General features: G+C 41.9%; 1 protein-coding gene across 1 annotated transcript in view; it reads right to left on the bottom strand.

Moving 5' to 3' along the window:
* The window catches only part of LOC142010364 (uncharacterized), a 115,395-nt gene that overhangs the window by 37,930 nt on the left and 56,635 nt on the right, over nt 1–20,830 (bottom strand). Inside the window, exons 7-8 of the mRNA XM_074988681.1 lie at nt 18,485–18,623; nt 13,455–13,555 (exon numbers count right to left, since the gene is read on the bottom strand). Coding sequence (XP_074844782.1) covers nt 13,455–13,555; nt 18,485–18,623 — 240 coding nt within the window. The remainder of the gene's footprint in view (nt 1–13,454; nt 13,556–18,484; nt 18,624–20,830) is intronic.

Below are 20,830 nucleotides of genomic sequence, written 5' to 3'. Positions count from 1 at the left end.
CCAGTGTAGACGTAGCTTAGATGCTATATTTTGAAATAGCTTAAGTGCATTTTTGTGTGTAGCAGTGTTATTTCAAAATAAGCTATTTTGGAATAACTATGCCGGAATAGTTTATTTTGGAATAAGGCTGCTGTGTAGACATACCCTATTATTGCAAGAATGAACTTCAAGCACAAAATTGGTTTAGTTTGGATCAGATGATACTGAGTTTGTACAAATGTTGGAGTCTGTCCGTTATCTAATCCAAATCAGTTTGCCTATCCCCTCTTCGCAGAAATACCTTAATGCAAAGACATAAAGTACTCATGGGCAAACTAGGCAAGTAAATGGGAGGAATGAATGGCTCCCCTTCACCTCAGTGGGCCACAAAACTGTCATAACCAGGACAGCCTCCTGGAATAGGATAGTTCTGCTATCTGTGCTTGCACACCTAGAATTTGTGGGGTGTGCCGACTGAACCATAGCAGTGCTTTGACTGGATGCACAGAGAACACACGGCTCTCACAATTAATGGTACGTGCAATCAGCAAACACGTTGCTTCATCTGCCACTGCTTTATGTGCATGTTACTTTAGCAATACTGGCAGGGAAAAAGAAAAAAAGAAAACCTTATGCAGATGGAAACAAGTGGAATCTGGCAACCCTGTGCCTGGGCGATGGTAAACAAAATGTCTTACAGGCAATACATAGAACCCTGATGGGCTATAGGCTACCCACCACTGAATTAAAGGACAGGAATATAATTAACATCAGTCAACATGGAAAATTATGCCTTGGCAAACAAAACTGAATTCATTCTTTGAGGAAGTTACAAGCTGAGTTGATAAAAGTAACTGAGTAGATGTCGTTCAACTTCCACAAGGCATTTACTTTTGTACCACACGACATTCAAATTGAAACCCAGCAATGTATGGTATCAATACAGCACATGTTAAATGGATCAAGGATGACCTGTCTCGAACAGTGGTCATCAAAAGGGAATCATCCTCAAACAGCAGTGTTTGTACGGGGCTCTATGAGGTCTGGTGCTAGTCAACATTTTCATTTGTGATTTAGAAGTAAATGGAAAAATTACTGCTGATAAAACTGCAGACAACGGACTGGCATTCGCTAAGAATGGTGAATAATGATGAGCAGGAGGTCACATGCAGCAAATACAGCCACATGCAAAGCTATACATCTTGCAGCAAGGATGCAGTCTGTATCTACAGAATAGAGGACTGCATCCTGGCATGCAGTGGCTCCAAAAAGACCCTAGGGGGTCACAAAGAACAAACAACTCAGCATGAGCTCCCAGAACAACACTGTGTCAAGGACCACAGCGACCCTTGGATATACAACAGGGACGCAGTGAATAGGGAGGCTACTTTACCTCGGTATACGGCATTGTAGAGACAGCTATTGGAATGCTGTGTATAGTTCTGCTGTCCACATTTCAAGAAGGATGCTGAAAACTGACGAGAGTGCAGAAAAGAGCCACCAAAAATATTTTAGGAGTGGAGAAAATGCTTTGAGGGAGATACTTACAAAGCTCAATCTGTTTAGTCTACAAAAAGAACAAGAAGTCACTTGATTAAAGTTATATCAGGATCCTCATACAGGGGAGAAAATACTCAGGCTCTTTAATCTAACAGAGAAAGTCACCATGGCTGGAAGCATAAGCTAGACAAATTCCAGCTGAAAATAAGTAACAAATTGTTGGCAGTGAAGATGACTACCAAGGGATGTGCTGGATTCTTCCTCTCAATGTCTTTGTATTAAGACTGGAAGCCTGTCTGAAGATAGTCTAAAACCTAACAGAAGTTACTGGGCTCAATCCAGGGGTAACAAAGTGAAATGCAATTGCTAAGGATATACAGGAGATCAGATCAGATGATCTACTGGTTCCTCCAGGCCTTAAATCATGAAGCTATGACCAAAAAAAGCACTGAAGAATGAGGCACTGGAGACAGAGCACTTTATGAACTTTTAAGAGCGTCTTCTATGAAAAGCAGGTTTAGGAATTACACTGTTGCTAATTTTGTTCAGCAACTTCACAGTGCTGGGTTCTCATTTAGAGTTTTTGAAGTCACAGGATTACTGTCCTGACTCCTGTCTACAAATAAAACAACTACAAACATCCTTATTACAGCAGGGAGTTTAAGCACAAGGCCAGCTGAACAAAGAGAGCACAGAGTATTACAGTCCCTGATTTAGGATCAGATGTTCACCATCTATTTTACTCTGCAAACAATAAGATGAGTTATTTTTGTCCTCAGGCGTCCACTATCTCCTGCAAACAGAGCTGAAATGAAAGTGAGGATGTATTTACATTGACTCCAGAATTAGGCACACCCAGTAGTTCCATGTCAAATTAATGTTTTCTATTTAGGGTGAACCTTGAGATTTACATTATATATTTAACTTGCCTACGTACAATCTGATGAAGTGGGCCTGTCCTTCAAAAGCTCATCACTGAATAAATCATTTTGTTAGTTTTTGAAGTGCTACATTTCTGCTGCTTTGTTTTGCCTATGTACAGTTCAAGGACAGGGCACTCTCAGAGTATCAATCAAAGTAAAGATCATTTCTACAACCTTAGTTTATAAAATATAATTGTTTTGCTTTAACTTCCTTCTACTCAGACAATATTGCTGCCAAGATGTGAAGTGTGGATGATTTGACTCAAGAATATCTGTGCCCTTTTAGTACTCCTCTGGCTAATGAGGATTATGCTGCCACAAACACCTTGCCTTTGAGTCTGGGGAGCTAAGTATCTCATTTTGTTTTACAAACAAATATTTTTCCATAAATTTTGTTCAGAACAGAGAGACACTTCGTGGATGACAGGAAATCTGACCGATCACTCAACTAGCAGAAAAGGAAAGTCAAAACAGGCTCATCCATTCTCTCTAAAATCACTGCTAAAAAGAGTTGTACTTTTTAAGAGTAATGCAGAAAAACAATTAGCAGGATATGTTCCACTGAGGGAGTGGTTGCTCTAAAAACAAAACTGTTTTAAGGGCCACATCAGAGTAACTGTTACATTTGCCAAGTCTGAGTCCTGCAACCAACAAATCAGGCCAGCTGGCCAGTTCTTTGTTGCTTTTCCCATTGTACAATAATTCACAAACAGTGCAATGCAAGTACGCTTCACCATGGTGCAAATGACTGCACAAGACGCAGGGCATTGTAGACTGCATGCCACAGATCTTCCATCTGTTCAATCATCATCAGACAAGAGGTGGATGCTGATGGCTTGTGCAAGTGAAAACTTTAAAAAGGAAGAAAGCTGAAAACACCGATAAACTGAATGATCGTTGACTATATAGAGAAGTATTAAGAGAAATGAGGTGGCCAATCATAAACAGGAGAAAAGACTGAACAGGGCGGCACACAAAGGCTATGCCCACACTGCATTCCGCTTTTGGAAGCGGAATGCAAGTGAGATCAAAAATGCAAAGGAAGCATGGATTTACATATCTTGCATCATATTTGCATACTCTTGTGCAAGTGTACTTCCAGAAGAGGCTTTTCTGGAAGCCAAAACAGCCATGTAGATGGGGTTTCTTCAAAAACAAACCCCATTTTCAAAAGACCCCTTCCTCCTATTCTGTTTCAGGAAGAAGGGTTCTTTCAAAAGCAGGGTTAGTTTTCAAAGGAACTCTGTCTACACGGCTCTTTTTCATTCTAGAAAAGCCTCTTCTGGAAACGTGATCACACAAGAATATGCAAATGAGACTCAAGATATGTAAATCCATGCTTCATTTGCATGGAAAAGAGCCACATGGGTAAGGCTGTATTTTTGTGTTACCTGCTGCACCGTCCTGGGAGCAAACGCAGCTCCTTGCTTAGGCTCTCCTTCAGGAGAGATTTTTGCACTCAGCAGCCAAAGTGTGCCAGCACTGGAGTGATCAGTGTTATCGGTGTTAGCTGCAGCACTCTGATATGTCCTTGAGAACTAGCACATCATTAGTGATACCTTCACAACTGAACGTGTGGGTCTTAGGTCATACGCCAGACAAAGCCATGGATGCCATTTAGAAAAAGCCATTAATTATTATAATCCTTTACTTGACCCTTTTGCATTTCATTTCAGCTCTGTTTCTGATAACCATATTCCCTTATGATGCTCTTTGGCGAAGAGTACAGTAGAAGTCCCTGCTCCTTTGAACAAACATTGATCAAATGATGTGGGTCAATACACTGAAAGTAAATTGGAAAGGGGAATCAATTTTGCAGTGCAATTGAGAACCATACATAAAAGGTCCAAATCTCTGATAGGACTTGTCCACATTGAGGCTAGATCTACACTAGCCACAGAAGAGCAAACGATTAGGTTCAATCTTCCAGGGTGTCATTTCACGCATGAGCAAAACTGCACATTCCAGGCTCAATGTCGAACCCAGAACTCCTGGTGAGCCACAAGGAATAAGGAATGTCGGCGGAAGGAGTGCTCCTGTCAACATTCTGCAGTGAGAACAGGGACCAATGTTGACGGCTGCAAAATCGATTTTAGGTATACAATTGGTGTATCTAAAATTGCATAGCAGCCATCAACATTCCCCGTAAGTGTAGCTGTAGCCTGAGTCACAGCGCAGATTGTGGGGATGTGAACGTAGCCTTGTTTCAAAAAGGATTGTGTTAATATGACCTAGGCACTTTTTAGTTTGTGCCAACAGTGTCCACACAGGACACTTAGAGCTCAGCTGTTTGGTGTGCTCTGCAGTTCACTTCGTAGTCCTTACCATGGCACAGTGTAGGCAGAGCCGTAGTCTGCATTTTCAACAGTTATTACCATCATCCTGATTTAGTATCAGCTTACCCCACTTTGCACCCATGCAAATGCCAATACAAGGTGCAGACAGACTACGAAACAGCTGCGACACACACATCCAATTATACAAAAGGGGTGTGTATCATGCTTTACACTTTCCCTCGCTGAACAAAAATACATAGAAATTATGTGTGACTGCAAAATAAGTAGCACTTGTTTTAAATTCAACTTATATATTGACTCACATATGCACTCACATTGAAATGATCTTTCTTGTCTGCTGTACTCCACTCATGTTACATTTATAACAATATATCAGATTGTCTATGTTTATGAACCACGTCTTTTCCACAGACCCTGTTTTATATTATACACAAACTTTTTAGAATGGGTCTTAGATTCCCAAAATCCACTTCTCAGATCCACTCTCAGAGTTTCCTGCGGAGCTGAGAAATGCTCTTTGACATGGGAGAGGTGGAATGTTATCACCAGGCAGCCAGTTTCAGATGGAACAGTGAGAGTTCACACTAATAAAAGACTTGTCAACACAAATCATTGCAATTCTTCCCCATACCTTCCTACTTCTGCTGGTTGAGTATCTGTGTTAATTTACACAGTCTTATGAACATAGTTCAGACTGCTATTAAAGGTAGTTAGAAACTCACTGGCAACTGTGATAACTGCCTCCATCAGTTACTTCTTGTGCATATATAATCCCATGTTTTCACAGCTACAAATTAATGTTCTGATTTTCTTTTTTAATAATTGATTGTCTGAAGTACCACATTAAATTCCTGCCCCCGCAAGCCCTTCCCCCTCACCTATCTATACTTTTAGGCTATGTCTACACTGCAAAATTATCTCTACTTACATCAGAATACAGCCACCACAATTATTAAATCACTTGTGCGCATGCACGGTTGGCTTCTTTTGTTTGCAGTGCAAACCTCCATGAGAAGCAATGTATCAACTGTATTGTCACTGTGGGATGACTCCTGAAAGCCAGTCACAGTCGACATAAGCAACTCAGTATCTCCACGGGTGCTGTGTCTAATTACGTCAGCCATGACTCTACACCACTTGGGGAGGCAGTTTAGGCTACGTCTACACTGTGGACCTTACAGCAACACCACTGTACCTTTACAGCTGTGCCACTGTAAGGTCACCTGTTTAGCTGCTGTTTACTGACAGGGGAGCACTCTCCTGCTGGCATAATTAAATCACCCCAATGAGCAGCAATAGCTACATTAGCAGAGAGCCTCTCCTGCTGCCATAGAGTTGTCCACACCAGTGCTGTTACCAGCAAAACTTATGTTGGTCAGGGAAAGTTATTTTTACACCTCCGACTGACAAAAGTGCTAGTGTGGACAAAGGCTAAATCAGCACAGAGAGGCACATTTTTGAGCAAGAGACAAATTTAAGTAAAGACAATTCCACAGGTCGGTCAACAAAAGGCAGCTTTCATTGATTTAACTGTGTAGTGTAGACCAGGCCTTAGAAATATGCTAACGCCACACTCTCCTTCCTCAGGGTCATATTTAAGATATCGGGCATCTCTGTATGGAATCCAAAAGATGGGCAACATCACCTTTATTGTCTTGTCTAAGATAATGCACCTACACGTGGAGTTATCCCCTAACTATTCCTTATTTGCTGTATGTGTGCGCATCCTTACTTCAGAACAAGACCATCCACATGTGGAATAATTAGGAACCGTTACTCAGGAGGTTGTGAATTCTAGCCTGCACTAGCATGTTGCGTTGACTCAACTGTGTGGACAGTAGGTGATGCACACTAAAAGTTCCCTAGGGTGCCTTAATATTCTATTGTTTGACATGGGACTATGTTCATGCATTAACTTCCTCTCCTCAGTCTCACATCTTGCTCCCCAGTCCAACCTGGCTTCTGTTCTCTCCCATCACTGAAATGGCTCTCATCAATCTCTCACATCTCTTCCTTCCCACAACTCACTGGGATATCTTCTGCTTTCTGCTCTTTCTTGATCATGTCATGTTCTCCACAACATCCACCCTAACATGACTTGTTATGATGCAGATAGTCCTGTCCTCCTTTGGGTCTTCTACTTCTCCAACTCCTTCAGTGTTTACTCTGGTGGTTTCTACTCTTCCTTCTCTCTCCTCTCCACTAGGGACCCACGAGGCTCTTTCCTGGGTCACCTCTTCAAGTATACAGTATAGGAGGACCTGTTTTGATCACTCTGATTCAACTACTATCTTTAGGTCAATGACTCACAAATGTACATCTCCACATCTGACTTTTCTCTCTTAGTTTTGTCCTTTGTATCTGACTTGATCTCCAACATACTACCTTGGATGATACGTCATGGTCTTAAATTTAATATGGACAAAATTGATCTCCATGTATTATTTTTCCTTCTCCTCTACTTCTTCCACTGTTGTTAACATCAGCATCGTTCCCATCACTCAGACTTGGAGGGAACTTTGATGCCTCCATATTCTTGTGTACAAGCTTCTGGATTGTTCCAGTCTTGCTGGATCTCTCTCCACAACTTAACAGAAGTTCCCGCCTTTCCATCTGTCCAGGTAGGTAGCTAAAATCCTGCTCTCTATGCATTAGTGACCATCTCTTTGACAGCTGTAATTACTTCCTCCCTGACCTCTCCAATACCCATATTGCACTGGTCTGTTCAGAATGGATCTGTGATGATCTGGAATTAAATTACATAAGAAGGGTCCTGGACACTCTGACAATCTATCAGAGCAGATTGGAATTGCCCCAGAAGCTTCATTTATATTTAAAAAACAAGGGTTTCAGTAAAACAAATAAGGAAATGGGTAACATAGGGGCTTCTGTACTACTTATCTTTACATTAACCTCAGTTTATTTTATTTTGTCTCCACATTTTAATTTGCACTAAGACACAGATTTTTGTCTCAAGAACACAGTTTTTTATTTAATGGACATAATTCTGAGGGCATTTATCAAAGTCATAGTTTAATCACATCTCTAGACACTGATTTCTGCCCTGGCTTTAACATATGTTAACAGAATATGGCAAAGAGTAATTTTTTTTAATATAAATATATATGGAGCAGTAATAGAAAAAATGTGGGGCTTGTCTCATATATTCCAAAACCTATTTCTAGCACTCTGGGGCTATGGCTACACTACAGCCTTATGTCTGAACAAGCTTTCCAGAAGAGCTACAAACACCAAAATAACGCTGCTATACACAAAAACGCATTTCGAAATCGCACTTAGCTATTTCAAAATAGCATTTCGAACACATAGGGCCCATTATGGCTTATTTCACAATAGCCCTAATTCCACATCTTAACTGTGCCTATTTCAAAATAGTTATTTTGAAATAGGTATTACTCCTGCTGCAATGAGAGTTACTAATTTCAAAATAATGCACCTGCTATTTCAAATTTATTTCAAAATAGCATGTGCATAGCGTAGATGCTCACAAAGTTATTTCAAAATAACAGCTGTTACTTTGAAATAAGTCTGTAGTGTAGACATAGCCTGGCAGTATAAAGACCCTTCTGCCAGAGAGCTGTGAATGAGAACCAGACTTGGACTGCAAGGAGAGAATTATCGTAAGGAATTATTAAATTCATCTGTTTAAAGCCCTTATATTAATCTACAAATGGAACAACTGAAAAGGCTTCACAGCAATGTGGAGAGCTATCTAGTGCATTAAGCAAAGCAGAATAGCGTCTAACATAAGAAATATTTCCATTTTAAAACATACCCGTTCAAAAATGAATAAATATTAATTAAGAGGCATATGGTGTCTATTGTGGAAGTGGAAATACAAGAATAAGGGCAGGTTTACATTACCCCTTATGTTGATATAACTTCTGTCACTGAGGGGTGTGAAAAAGCCACCTGCCTGAGTGACACAAGTTACACTGAACTACACTAGCACCATGTCAACAGAAAACACTCTCCTGCCGACGTAGCCTCTGTCTCTTGGGAAGGTGGCACAATTATGCCAATGGAAGAGTGCTAAGCATTTTCACCAGCTGTGTTACAGCTGCATTATAGATCTATCTCATGGAATTGGAAAGGTCCTTGAGAGGTCATCAAGTCCAGGTCCCTGCACTCACAGCAGGACCTATCACCATTCCCAACAGATTTTTTTGTTCTAGCCTAACTTGCCCCAGACCCTAGATATGGCCTCTCCAGGAGTGAACTCGCAGCCCTGGGTTTACAAGCCAATGCTCTAATGACTGAACTATCCCATTCAGTACAGCTGAGCCCATGTAATGCTTCTAGACGATCTCAAAGAAAATGTCTTGGGCCCTGTCTACACCCAACCTTGCACACATTTAACTAAACCAGCTGTGGGGGAAACACATTACCCTTCATTAAACTGAAGCCAGCTTGACAGAGGACAATGACTCAGGGCGCAAGCCCCTTCCTCCTCTGGAAAATCTGAAAACATTCTGAGCCCCATTCATCACTGCCTTGTACCCGGCATACTTATTTACATTAGTGCAAAAGGAGTGTGTAAAGTTTCCATTCTGAATGTATCATTTCAAATCTGCTTTGCACAGGTGAAAATGACAACAGTGACACAAGACATATACAGTTCTGTGAACAGAAACAAACCAGCTTACATATTTCCTAATCCATGCCCACTTTTGCTCTTCTGTTTTCTGAAACCCATGTCTCTTGGGCACCCCCCAAATGAGCCATGTTGCATCACCAACCACTTGAAAATCTTGGCCTGGATTTCTACCTACTTATTTTTCTTCCCTGATAAAATCTGAAAATCTTCTAAAAAAATCCTGACTTTTTGACACTTTGACACTTGTCTCTGTTGATGCTCTATCGGTTTAATTGTCTGAAATTGGTTTTCAATTCATTTTCGAGTGGCACTTTCCCCTTTTCATGTTTAAAAGGTCATCCCCTCATTTCTGTTTTATTTTTCTCTCACATCTCTGTGAACAATCTCTTCTGCTTTAGTCAGGCTCATAGTAACTAGGAATGAGCCAAGATATATTTATCTTAGGCCAGGCAAACAGGGACTCATGTGGTCTACCTTTAGACTGGGGCAGGATAAAAGGCCAACACAGCCTCCTCACGGTTTGGTGACATCTCTATTAATCCTTCCTTCACTTGGAAACAATTACCAGAGAGTCACCTGAAAGCATCTACAGAGAAAGTCTTCTAGAAGAGTTAGGTGGGTCAACATTCTACTCTCGCTTACACTGGTTGAAACTGAGAGTGCCTCCGTTAGTTTCCATGGAGTTCCTCACAGTTTACAATGGTGTAAGAAAGAACAGAGTTTAGCTCTCAGGTTCACAATCCAGAAAGACAGCAAGAGTATGTGTGTGGTCAGTGGCACAGAGCAAAGTAAATTTTTTGCTACAAGTACATGCTTAAAGGTTATTCTTTTTAAAATGAACTGCAATGCTCAGTTGTATTTGTGTGACTTATCACGCTCATTTATGTACTGTGCTCAAAGGGTGATATTCATCTCTGCACAGGTGGACGATACAAGGTCTATACACTGCTTATGTTACACCTAAGCCTTCTTTTAAAATCTCAGCTGGTGCACTGATCTTGTCCTCTGCACAAAGGTGAATTTCACTTTCTGTAAATAAAGTGCTGGAGATAACTCCGGCAAGTGCAGCTGATAGGAGCAACATGTAATTGTGGAGCAGAGCAAGAGGGAAAAATGAACATTGCTAAGAATCTACTTTGCAGACAATGGCAAAAATTGGCTTTGGTCATGTGCCTGACTTGAAGAAAACCTGACTACTTATGGCAGTACAAGAGCCTGATCCTAACATTACTGTTCCATGGGTTTGTAGGATTCCCAGAGAAGTCCCTGACTACAAATTGATGGCAGGCTGAGGCTTTTGAGAGTTTAAACATTTTACAAATTAACACACACATGGAAGAATACACCATGACATTTCTTTATGCAGTATTAACCATATATAGAAAACAACTCTAAGTGAGGTTGTGCAAAACACATGGCTGAAGTGGGGCTCATACACTAAACATACCCAGCTCTCTGGCTGAGTCTAGACAAGAGATGATGCACAACGAGAGAGAGGAGACCTCTGAGGAGTTGGATGGGACAATATCCTCATTCTCCTCTTTCCAATCACCAGGGTAATGGGTGAAATCCTGAGGCACTTCAGGATGCAGCATTGTTCCTGGATACTCAGAGCCACAATTAAGAGAAATGCCTTCTTTCAGATTCAGCTAATCAGATGTTTATACTCATTCCTCCCAGACTAAGACCTAGCCATTGATCCTGGCTTTTGTTACTTTCGTATTAGATGTAGCACATCCTTACTTGGGCTAGCTCTTGAGGGTCATGTGGGAATCCTCGATCTGGCCATCATGGAGGAACTCACCTTTTACTAAAAAACAGCACATCACACTGTGCTCCAACAACTTTCCCATTACGTCCATTTCAAGGTCTCGGCCCTATAGTTGCATTACACCCTTACCTAAAACTCAGTCTATGACCTCCGTCCTTGACACACTGAGATAGCTCTACTTTATAACGACAAAAGCCGAAAGATCAATATTCAAGGTAAGTTAGGAAGACAAACCTACATGCAACTGTGCACTTAGATCACACATGCAATTACAGTCATATGCACAAATGAGGCAACTTCAAAGGACCTGCTGTGTGCAGTTTAAGGAATGGCCATGTGCACATCGGGCACACAACAGAACACTGAACACCTACCCCTGGACCGCCACATTTAATTTGGCATGAAATGATAGAGATTATTACTACACAAACTAAAAATCTTGACAGAGTGTAAATTTTTTCATTGCACTGTAGACAAGCTTAAGGTGTCCAGTATGTGAAATGTCTTTGACAGACCTGACTTCATTCAATTAAAAAGTAGACAGACATAACAGTATCCTATAAAGGAATGTAAACCACAAATTAAACTGTGCTTTACCTTCAGCAACCTGACAGCCAGGCCCAAGAAATACTGCTATGTCTAGCAAATTGGAAGAGTGATGTGTTCATTGCACTGAGGTGTGAAGGACCCAGCCCATCTTGCAGGGCACAGCTGGTGAACTGTACACAAAGGGGGAAGTAAGTGGGAGGGGGAAGAAGGGGCCTGAGGTAAACTAGGAGACATTTTTGCCTCCCATTGTCCCTTCCCACCCTTTCCTTCCATGCAGCTTTGCTTGCCCTTGCCACACCACCAGGAAGTGATTTTCCAGCCAAGCAACATTCTGGAAAGTGTTGGATCAATTTGCTAAAATAGTCGAAAGAGATCCAGGAACACAAATGAGCTTTCTCTGGGACGCTGGGCGTCATCCATCCATCACTTGCTTTTAAGTACAGCCATTGCAACACTAGGACAAATGAAAGCTCTCCAACAGTCTTTAGATAGGATCATTATGACTAATTCTGAACAACTGAACAAAGACCTCATAAGCCAAATGCAGAGTCCTCTGGGGCTACAGCCAATTAGCACACAGAACAAACTTGCAAGAATAGGTGGAAGGGGAAAATGTTGTAAAGGTTGCACACCTCTTCAACTCCAGTAGTCTCTCGTCCGGCAACACGGCAGACCATGGATGTTGCTGGACAAGAGAGTACCGAGCCCCAGTGGGGCTCAGAGCCACCACCTGCCTGCAACAGCGCAGGGGCTGAGAGCCAGAGCCCCCTGGGCTGGGGCAGGAGGGAAGCTGGAGCTGGAGCTGCAGCAGCCCCAAGAATGCTGGGCTGTCAGGGTGCAGAAGCCCTGGACCTCCCCTCATCTGCCAAATTCTCTTGTTCGGGACCTGTTATGTCCTGAGCCTGCTGGATAAGGGAGGTTCCACCTATACTGACACACTAGGGAAAGTTCAGTTTACTACATTGATCTCTTTGCTTTTAAATCAGCTTCTTCTCTCAGAAAACGTTTCTTCCAAATACCTGCCCTCCTGCACCTTCTCTATGTACAGATCCTCAGTCTTGCCCATCTGCTCTATTTTCCACCGAGGCTGAGCAAGAAAGGCAGAAGATGCAGGACACAGCCAGGGACGTGATCCTGCCAGCTGCAGGGGCACCAAATTCTTACACAGGGCTTTTGTTGTTGTTTAAAAGCCCCATAGGGACTTGAATTAGGTATTATGAATTAATCCTTACAACTCCCTAAAAGGTAAGTTATTCCTATTTTACACGTACGGTCTGAGAGACAATAGTAACTTAACTCTCAAACAGCCATAAAATGAAACCATAATCCCAAGCCACTCTCCCGGGGGCGGGGGGGGGGGGAAAGCAGGGAAGAAAGAGTGTGATACAGTCCTTGCCCTTCACAGGCCAGATTCTCAAGGGCAGCCGTGCTCCTTTGTGCTGTTTGGTATTATGGTTGTGGGGTCAGTGGGGGGACCGTCCGTGAACGTAAAGTCCCAGGGGCCAACATTTCAACCAGCCCCATTCCTCCTCCAGCAACCCCTACTGAAGAAGCTGCTACTGAGAAGGGGCAGAGATGCAAGCTCCTATGGAGCCATATGCCAGTGGCCTAAGTTGTGTAGCCCCCTACAGCAGCTCTTGCCAGGACCACTGCTGGTGCAGAAAGGGCCATGGAATCTGGGAATCAGTTACGGCTGGCTCCCAGCAGTTCCCCCTGCCTCACATTCTCTTATACCAAATGGGGTTTGGACAGAGTCCTCGACAGACAAGAACTATAGAATTAAAGTAGCATTATCTGAAAGCACAAGTGAGACTTACCGTTTTCAGCTGTCCACATCTGTTGGTCAGAAGAACACTGGCTGATTGTGCTGCACTGGTTCTCATAACACGATGTGAAGAAAAAGACTTAGCTGCAAACACTGTAAAGTAACAACAATACCTCAGTAATAATGTTATGTGTTGAAGGAAACCTTGTTATGAGTCAAGTTAACACCGCATTGAAATAGACAGGTGTAAACTCATGCTTCCATTAACATAACTGTAAAAACAAGCCCCCAGTCTATGACAAGAAGAGTGTGTGAACCTGACGAGGGTGCTTTTGTTGAGTGTTGTTTTGGGCAGGGGCATATGTGCGTGTGTGTGTGTGTGAAAAGCCAGACCAGACAAAAACCTGGAATGAGAGAGAGATGGAAGGACCAGCTGAAATGCTGGTGGTTGACTTCAGGGAAAAAAAAACCATGGGAAAAGGTTTTTGGGTCAGGCAGGCTGGCTGTATAAGTGGGTTCTAGGTGCTAGAGTAAAATAAATGGTTTCCTGCTATTTGAGTCTTTCAGCATACAGACATACAGAGCTTTGCACATTTCCTTTCGGACAAACAAAACAGCCTCAAAGAAATACCCAAGTGTTACAAATTTCTCCTCCCTAACTGGAACAATCAGCTAGACCAGGGGTCAGCAACTTTTCCTAGGTGGAGTGCCAAAATCTGACCTTTTGATATTTATGTAGAGTCCAAGTGCTGGTGATACTTTTTAAAGTCACTAAAGCTACGTCTACACGTGAAGCCGACATCGAAATAGGCTATTTCGATGAATAACGTCTACACGTCCTCCAGGGCTGGCAACATCGACGTTCAACATCGATGTTGCGCAGCACCACATCGAAATAGGCGCTGCGAGGGAACATCTACATGCCAAAGTAGCACACATCGAAATAAGGGTGCCAGGCACAGCTGCAGACAGGGTCACAGGGCGGACTCAACATCAAGCCACTCCCTTAAAGGGCCCCTCCCAGACACAGTTGCACTAAACACCACAAGATCCACAGAGCCGACAACTGGTTGCAGACCCTGTGCATGCAGCACGGATCCCCAGCTGCGGCAGCAGCAGCCAGAAGCCCTGGGCTAAGGGCTGCTGCCCACGGTGACCATAGAGCCCCGCAGGGGCTGGAGAGAGCGCGTCTCTCAACCCCTCAGCTGATGGCCACCATGGCGGACCCCGCTATTTCGATGTTGCAGGACGCGGATCGTCTACACGTGTCCTACTTCGACGTTCAACTTCGAAGTAGGGCGCTATTCCCATCCCCTCATGGGGTTAGCGGCTTCGACGTCTCGCAGCCTAATGTCGATGTTAACATCGAAATAGCGCCCAACACGTGTAGCCGCGACGGGCGCTATTTCGAAGTTAGTGCCGCTACTTTGAAGTAGCGTGCACGTGTAGACACGGCTTAATAGTCCTACTTACAACAGCTTCATTAATGAAATAATTAAGATGCAGAGCTTTACTGTTTAGGTGATGGGTGGTACCATCAGCTGGTCTTTTGTTAATACACCAGCAGCATGGCTTTGAGAAAGCTCCCAGTTGCATGGAGGAGGAGGGGCAGGGCTGAGCTCCTGCCTCATGTGCCACTCATGGCACCGGTGCCAGGGATTGCAGACCCCTGTTCTAGACCTCAAATTTTGGGGCCGGCCGTCTGGTCAAAAGGGGTAACACTAATAACAATTTCTCCCTGTGTTACAAATACACGTCACTGCTCATGGATAAAATGTAATTTCTATTTGCTCGACTCAGTATAATGCATCTTCCTTTTTGCCTGAATACTAAGGATTCCCTTTTTCCACTTTGACATCAAGAATACGCAACTCCAATTCTAGTCTGAAAGCATGTTTAGAGCAAACAAAATATCCCCACAATCTTACTAGAGTGGGGAGTGAAATCATCCCCTTCTGCAACAAAACAAAACAAAAAAAAAAAAAAAAAAAAAAAAAAATAATAGTAATAATGGCTACTTGCTGTTCTGGAAATGCTGTTAGCAGAAACAGAACAAGCAGTGTAGACAGAGTTCATTCGAAAAGAAACCCTGCTTTCAAAAGCACCCTTCTTCATGTTTTCAAAAAGAAGGGTGCTTTTGAAAACAGGGTTTCCTTTCAAATGAATCCTGTCTACACTACTTGAAGTGCTGTTTTCTGAAACAAAACAGCACTTCTTGGATAGTGAGTGGCCACCCTTATGCAAATGAGGTGAGTAGTATGCAAATTAGTGCTTAATTTGCATTTCCAATCCACTGTATCCCCTTCCGAAATGGGGATGTAGTGTAGATGCACCCAGGGTGGCATCTGTTGAAGAAAAGAGAAACCACTAACCCCATGAAAAGGGCAAAAGATTTTGACATGGGAAGCATGCATTGTCCAAAATTGAATGGGGAATCCTTTCTCCAACCTCATGTAGCACACGGTCTGCTACATGGTCTCCTAGGAGCACCTTAAAAATGATTGCATTGTTAGTTCAGTGTCTGTATTATCACTGAGCCCCTGGTCTGTGGTTGCAGAGTATTGAGTAGCACCCAACCCTCCACAATAGAGGGTCCTAAAACCACAGCACAAACAGTTGCACTGGGTTGTCCATTACAAGTGAGGATTTCATAAGGAAGCAGACACACAGAAAATCGTCTCACAAAGGTAAGCAAAAACTAATTCATCTTCTGGATCACTACCACGCAAACCCATGACATGCTGCACATTTTCCAGATCCAACAATCCATCCACAGTTCTTGATACAATGCTCATGTGCATCAAAATAAGAACCCAAATCACCAAAATATTAATGAAAGTCAGCCAATACTATGGCAAGCTCATATTTTGAGTTCGTAATGAAGCCTGACCTCAGGCACTTTTCACCTATACTTGGTTTTTGTTTATGAATATTTCTACATACCTCTAGCTAATGTCATTCTACCATATTGGAATGACATTTATTCTTGTCAAATTGAAAAAAAAATTGCACGTGTTTTAAAGAAAGATGGGCTACAGTCTTAGACTCTAACACAATGAATGTCAATGTTCATATTTTGAGTGCTCAATTATGCACTTGGACTTTTCAAAATCAGGGCCACTGGGTGTTGCAAAGCCTTCTAAAAATATAATATTCTATCTACTATGTATAAGCAGAGTACAAAAATACACCTGAACATACAAAACTTAACAAAAAACCTAAACTGAGTAACATTACTGCATTCCGTCAATTGTGTTTAGATGGTAAAGAAAAGGAAGATGGTGGAAAGATGGTAGAAACAGATGGTTCTCAAACATAAATTGTCCTATTGTGGTCCTCTGCTATAGTTTTGTTTTGTGTGGAAACAGGATTAAATAAAAGAAAATGTATTTAAACTGTGCTTGATTCAACATCCACTGCATTGTATAGGAGCCTTTCCACTAACTCAAGCAGGCTTTGGATCACACATATGATGATGAAGCTTGTGAGTCAACAGATTCTCAAAAATTCAGTAAGAAAATGTTAGGTGAGGGGGACAAACGTGATCCAGGTACAGAGTTCCCAAACTCTCTGGTACCACTTTCAAACTGGACTCAGTTCGTTATGTATTATAGTAGCACACAAAGGTCCCAATAAATCTGGTCTCCATCATACTTACAAGTAAGATACGGTTCAGATCTTCTGCTGGTATAGACTGATGACTTGAAATCAATTATTTACTCAGCTGGTATACATCAGCTGACGCTCTCTCAAGTCAAACCCTACAAACACTTAGGGATACATGCAACTATTCATGAGAGCAGTCTCATTTAGTTCCATCGTACAAATTTAAACTCTCCCCTCTGGCGCTGTCATCCCGCAACCTCCCTCGTCTGGCAGGACCATGGATGTTGCTTGACTAGAGAGCCCCTGGACCAGGGAGCCCCACTGGCAGCCCCAGCACAGGGAGCCTCAATACTGGGAGCCCCTCTGGGGTTGGGGGGCCCCACTGTGGGGAGCCCAACCCCAGTTGCAAGCCCTGCCAGCAGCTCTGCAGCCACAGTAGAGCCTGCAAGAGTGGAGCTCCCCCTCCAAGCAGCCTGAGGGCCAGACCTCTCCTCATCCAGCAAATCCCCTCATTAGGAACCACTCAGGTCCTGAGGGTGCCAGCTGAGGGAGGTACAACCTGTACTCCTGACATGACTAAATTTACCCATACACATGTTTACAGGATCGAGAATTGAATTAATACATTATGCGAAAAATGGGTGCAAAACAAATGGAGGGAGTGGAGGAGGATGGAGAAGGGTAAAAATGAGAGAAACACATGGTTATATAGACTACCTAGGAGCACAGCTTGTGGGCAATGCTGTTCTAGTGGTGTTGGTCCCAGGATATTAGAGAGCCAAGGCTGATGACTATCTTTTATTGGACCAACTTCTGTGATGTAAGAGACAAGCTTTTAAGCTGCACAGTGCCCTTTTTAAGATGTGGGAAAAAGTCACAGTTGGCAGCAGGTTTCAATTAAAAAAAGGAATATAAATGAATATTACTGACTGTAATAACCTTATATAGAGTAATCATTTCCTCATTTCTCCCTCAAACACAAATGATGATGCTATAAATGTAAAATTTCATAAAAACTGTTATGCCAAACATCAGCTTTTTCAAAATATGCTGTAGGCTGTTTAGGGATTCCATTTACAAAATAATGTAAGACTTCCATCTGTACAAACTAGCATCAGTGTTTGTCCCTTACAATTACTAAAGCCAGGTTACTGTCTGAAATTTTTGTCCCTATTTTTAATTTTATTTCTTTTTTCTAAAAGTCTAATAGGTTGTTTTTTACAAGCATGAGAAAAAAGTGATATATAGTATTGATTTGAAGGGTAACACTTTACAGTTTTTCTAGATTCTCAGATGGAATAAACCTGCATTGTTACACTGACTTCAACAGAGCTACACTATTATACACCAAATGTGAGTCTGGGCTCTTGCTTTGATACCTTGTTACAGATATTACATTTTTAAAATCAGATTCAAAAAGTAAAAAATAAACCCTTCAAAACATTCCGGAGAGACCAAGCATGTCAGAAACCCAACTTTTTGATTTTATATCCTGAAGTTTTTCTTTGAGTTGTGAACCGTGAGCGTCCTCTAGGATCAGCGTCCAAAAGTCTTCATAATCTTGCTGGTTCTTTAAGATTCCATGTCTAGTTAACTCATTCTGCAATCCTATAATCTTTAAAAGAGAAGAGGACAAGCAAATACAGAGTTTACTTTCTGCACTGACACGTACACCAGAGCCAAATAGGAAATTGTCAAATAATGGGTCAACTCCTCCTGTACTGGTGGATGAAGCGTATATGAATAGAGACACATTCTGATGTGCCTTTTACATTGGAGAAGCTGCTAGTGTGGACAGTATTCCTCAGTGACCCACTGGGATATAAAAATACAGTAAGACAAATCTTATTGCTCAAACAGAAAGACCAAAGCCACTTCAATTCCCTCCTCCCCCAAACACATCATATGCATTAGCTCAATGGTTTTCAACTTGAGGGGGTCTCAAACAACATGTAAAATTTCAAAAGGGGTCCGTACCTCCATTTGAATTTTTTTTAGGGGCCCACAAATGATAAAGGTTGAAAACCTCTGTGCTAGCTGATGATGAGGTTGAAACATGATTCCTCTCCCTCCTTCCCCTTCAGCTCATGATTATGAACTTCCTGGAAATCACACCAATTTAAAGATTCCGTGCCCAATAAAGATTCTCTCCAAATGGCACAGTTAACACATGATGATGATCCCATGAAGACACTTCATCTGTGAAGTGCTGGCACATTTGTATTTTATGTCATTATAATCAGTGTGCCAGTGACAAATGTATGCAACAAACTTAAGTGGAGATTCCGGAACGTCAATTATTTTCTCTTGCTGGGAAATATTAAAAAAATAAAAACCCTTAAAAGCCCACCAGTTATGCCACTGCTTGCACACTAAGTCAGCTCTTATTGTTTAAGCAACTACTTTCTGTTTAAAAATAATGCCAGTATTAAGTACTGGAGGTGTGGATGGATGGCTTTAGTTGCACCCTTTCCCTCCCCCCAACCTCAGTCCCAAGCAGAGAGCATGAGGCTGAAATTTGCATATACCTAAAATAAACGATTGAATGAGCAAAAATAAAAATAAAATCACAGGGTGTCAGTATCTTCTTTCAAACGTTAAATCTCAGCAGAAAACACCCTCAGCAGAAAACACCCTTTGCATTTCCATACGTAGCTTCATTTTATCTTCCTCATTCAGCTAGCGAAGGGCCTACCGTAAACTAATCAGCCATCCATTCTGGCTGTCACAAGGAAAGCACTGGCCGCAAATAAATCAAGGATCACAAGGACAAAATGCATAACATTACATAGAAATCTAACCCCCTTCCAATCAATTTGCTCTGTATCACAGAACAGCGACACCTTGACTGAAATAAACAAAAAGTTAAGAAATCTAACATACCACCACTGCATAGATGGCTTCCTAATTTAATTTTATCACTAAGAAATTGATCCAATCCCCTATGGCCATACACTGTTTCCCCACAGGAAAAAATATATATACATATACTAAAGTGAAAAATTTGCCAAAACAAAAAAGCAGTCAAGTAGCGCTTTAAAGACTAACAAAATAATTTATTAGGTGAGCTTTCGTGGGACAGACCCACTTCTTCAAACCATAGCCAGACCAGAACAGACTCTCTCCGTTACTGAAAAATCTGCATTTGAGAGAGAACTTCTAGATATGCAGATTAAGGGTCAGTTCCTAAAGAGAGGCACAGATAGGATGCACTTTCTCAAGGGTCTGTGAGATGCTGTTTACGGTTCATTTGTAATTCAAACAAAAAAAAAAAAAAGAAAAAAATCATTGTAAGAAAGGCAGATGACTTCGAAGAATGAGACAGTTTTTAACTAGTTCTATTTCTCCTCAAGTAAATAGTAAGTAAAATCAATTACTTTCCAACAGCTGTTCTGTGTCCTATTTTAAATTATTATCAATCTTTTTCCTAGTTTTAGTCTGTAGCTTCACTAAAAACAAGCAATCCTGTAGCACCTTAAAGACTAACAGATTTGTTTATTAGATAATCATCTTGATGAAGTGGGTCTTACCCACAAAAGCTGTTGGTCTTTAGGGTACTTACAGGACTACTTGTTTTTCCTAGCATGTATGTATCCACGTTACAGCTAGTATTATCCAGCCCTCTTATGGACGGTCTCTATAGGAGGCCAAGGATTGAATGGGAATGGTGTTTGAAATAGTTTTCTGCTGATCAAGTCTCCATGGGTCAGGAGTGAAGGTGAAACTGGGCGTAGTATGGGAAAGCCCAAAACTGCTGCAGTCTGTACCTGCTCTGTAGATAATCAGAGATTTTTAGTGTGCAACTCTTTTAGCCTGGCACCT

Source organism: Carettochelys insculpta, chromosome 3 (assembly GCF_033958435.1).
Source record: "Carettochelys insculpta isolate YL-2023 chromosome 3, ASM3395843v1, whole genome shotgun sequence".
NCBI lineage: Eukaryota > Metazoa > Chordata > Testudines > Carettochelyidae > Carettochelys > Carettochelys insculpta.
The sequence above is the reverse complement of the archived record's forward strand: the minus strand, read 5'-3'. Positions and strand labels throughout refer to the sequence as shown.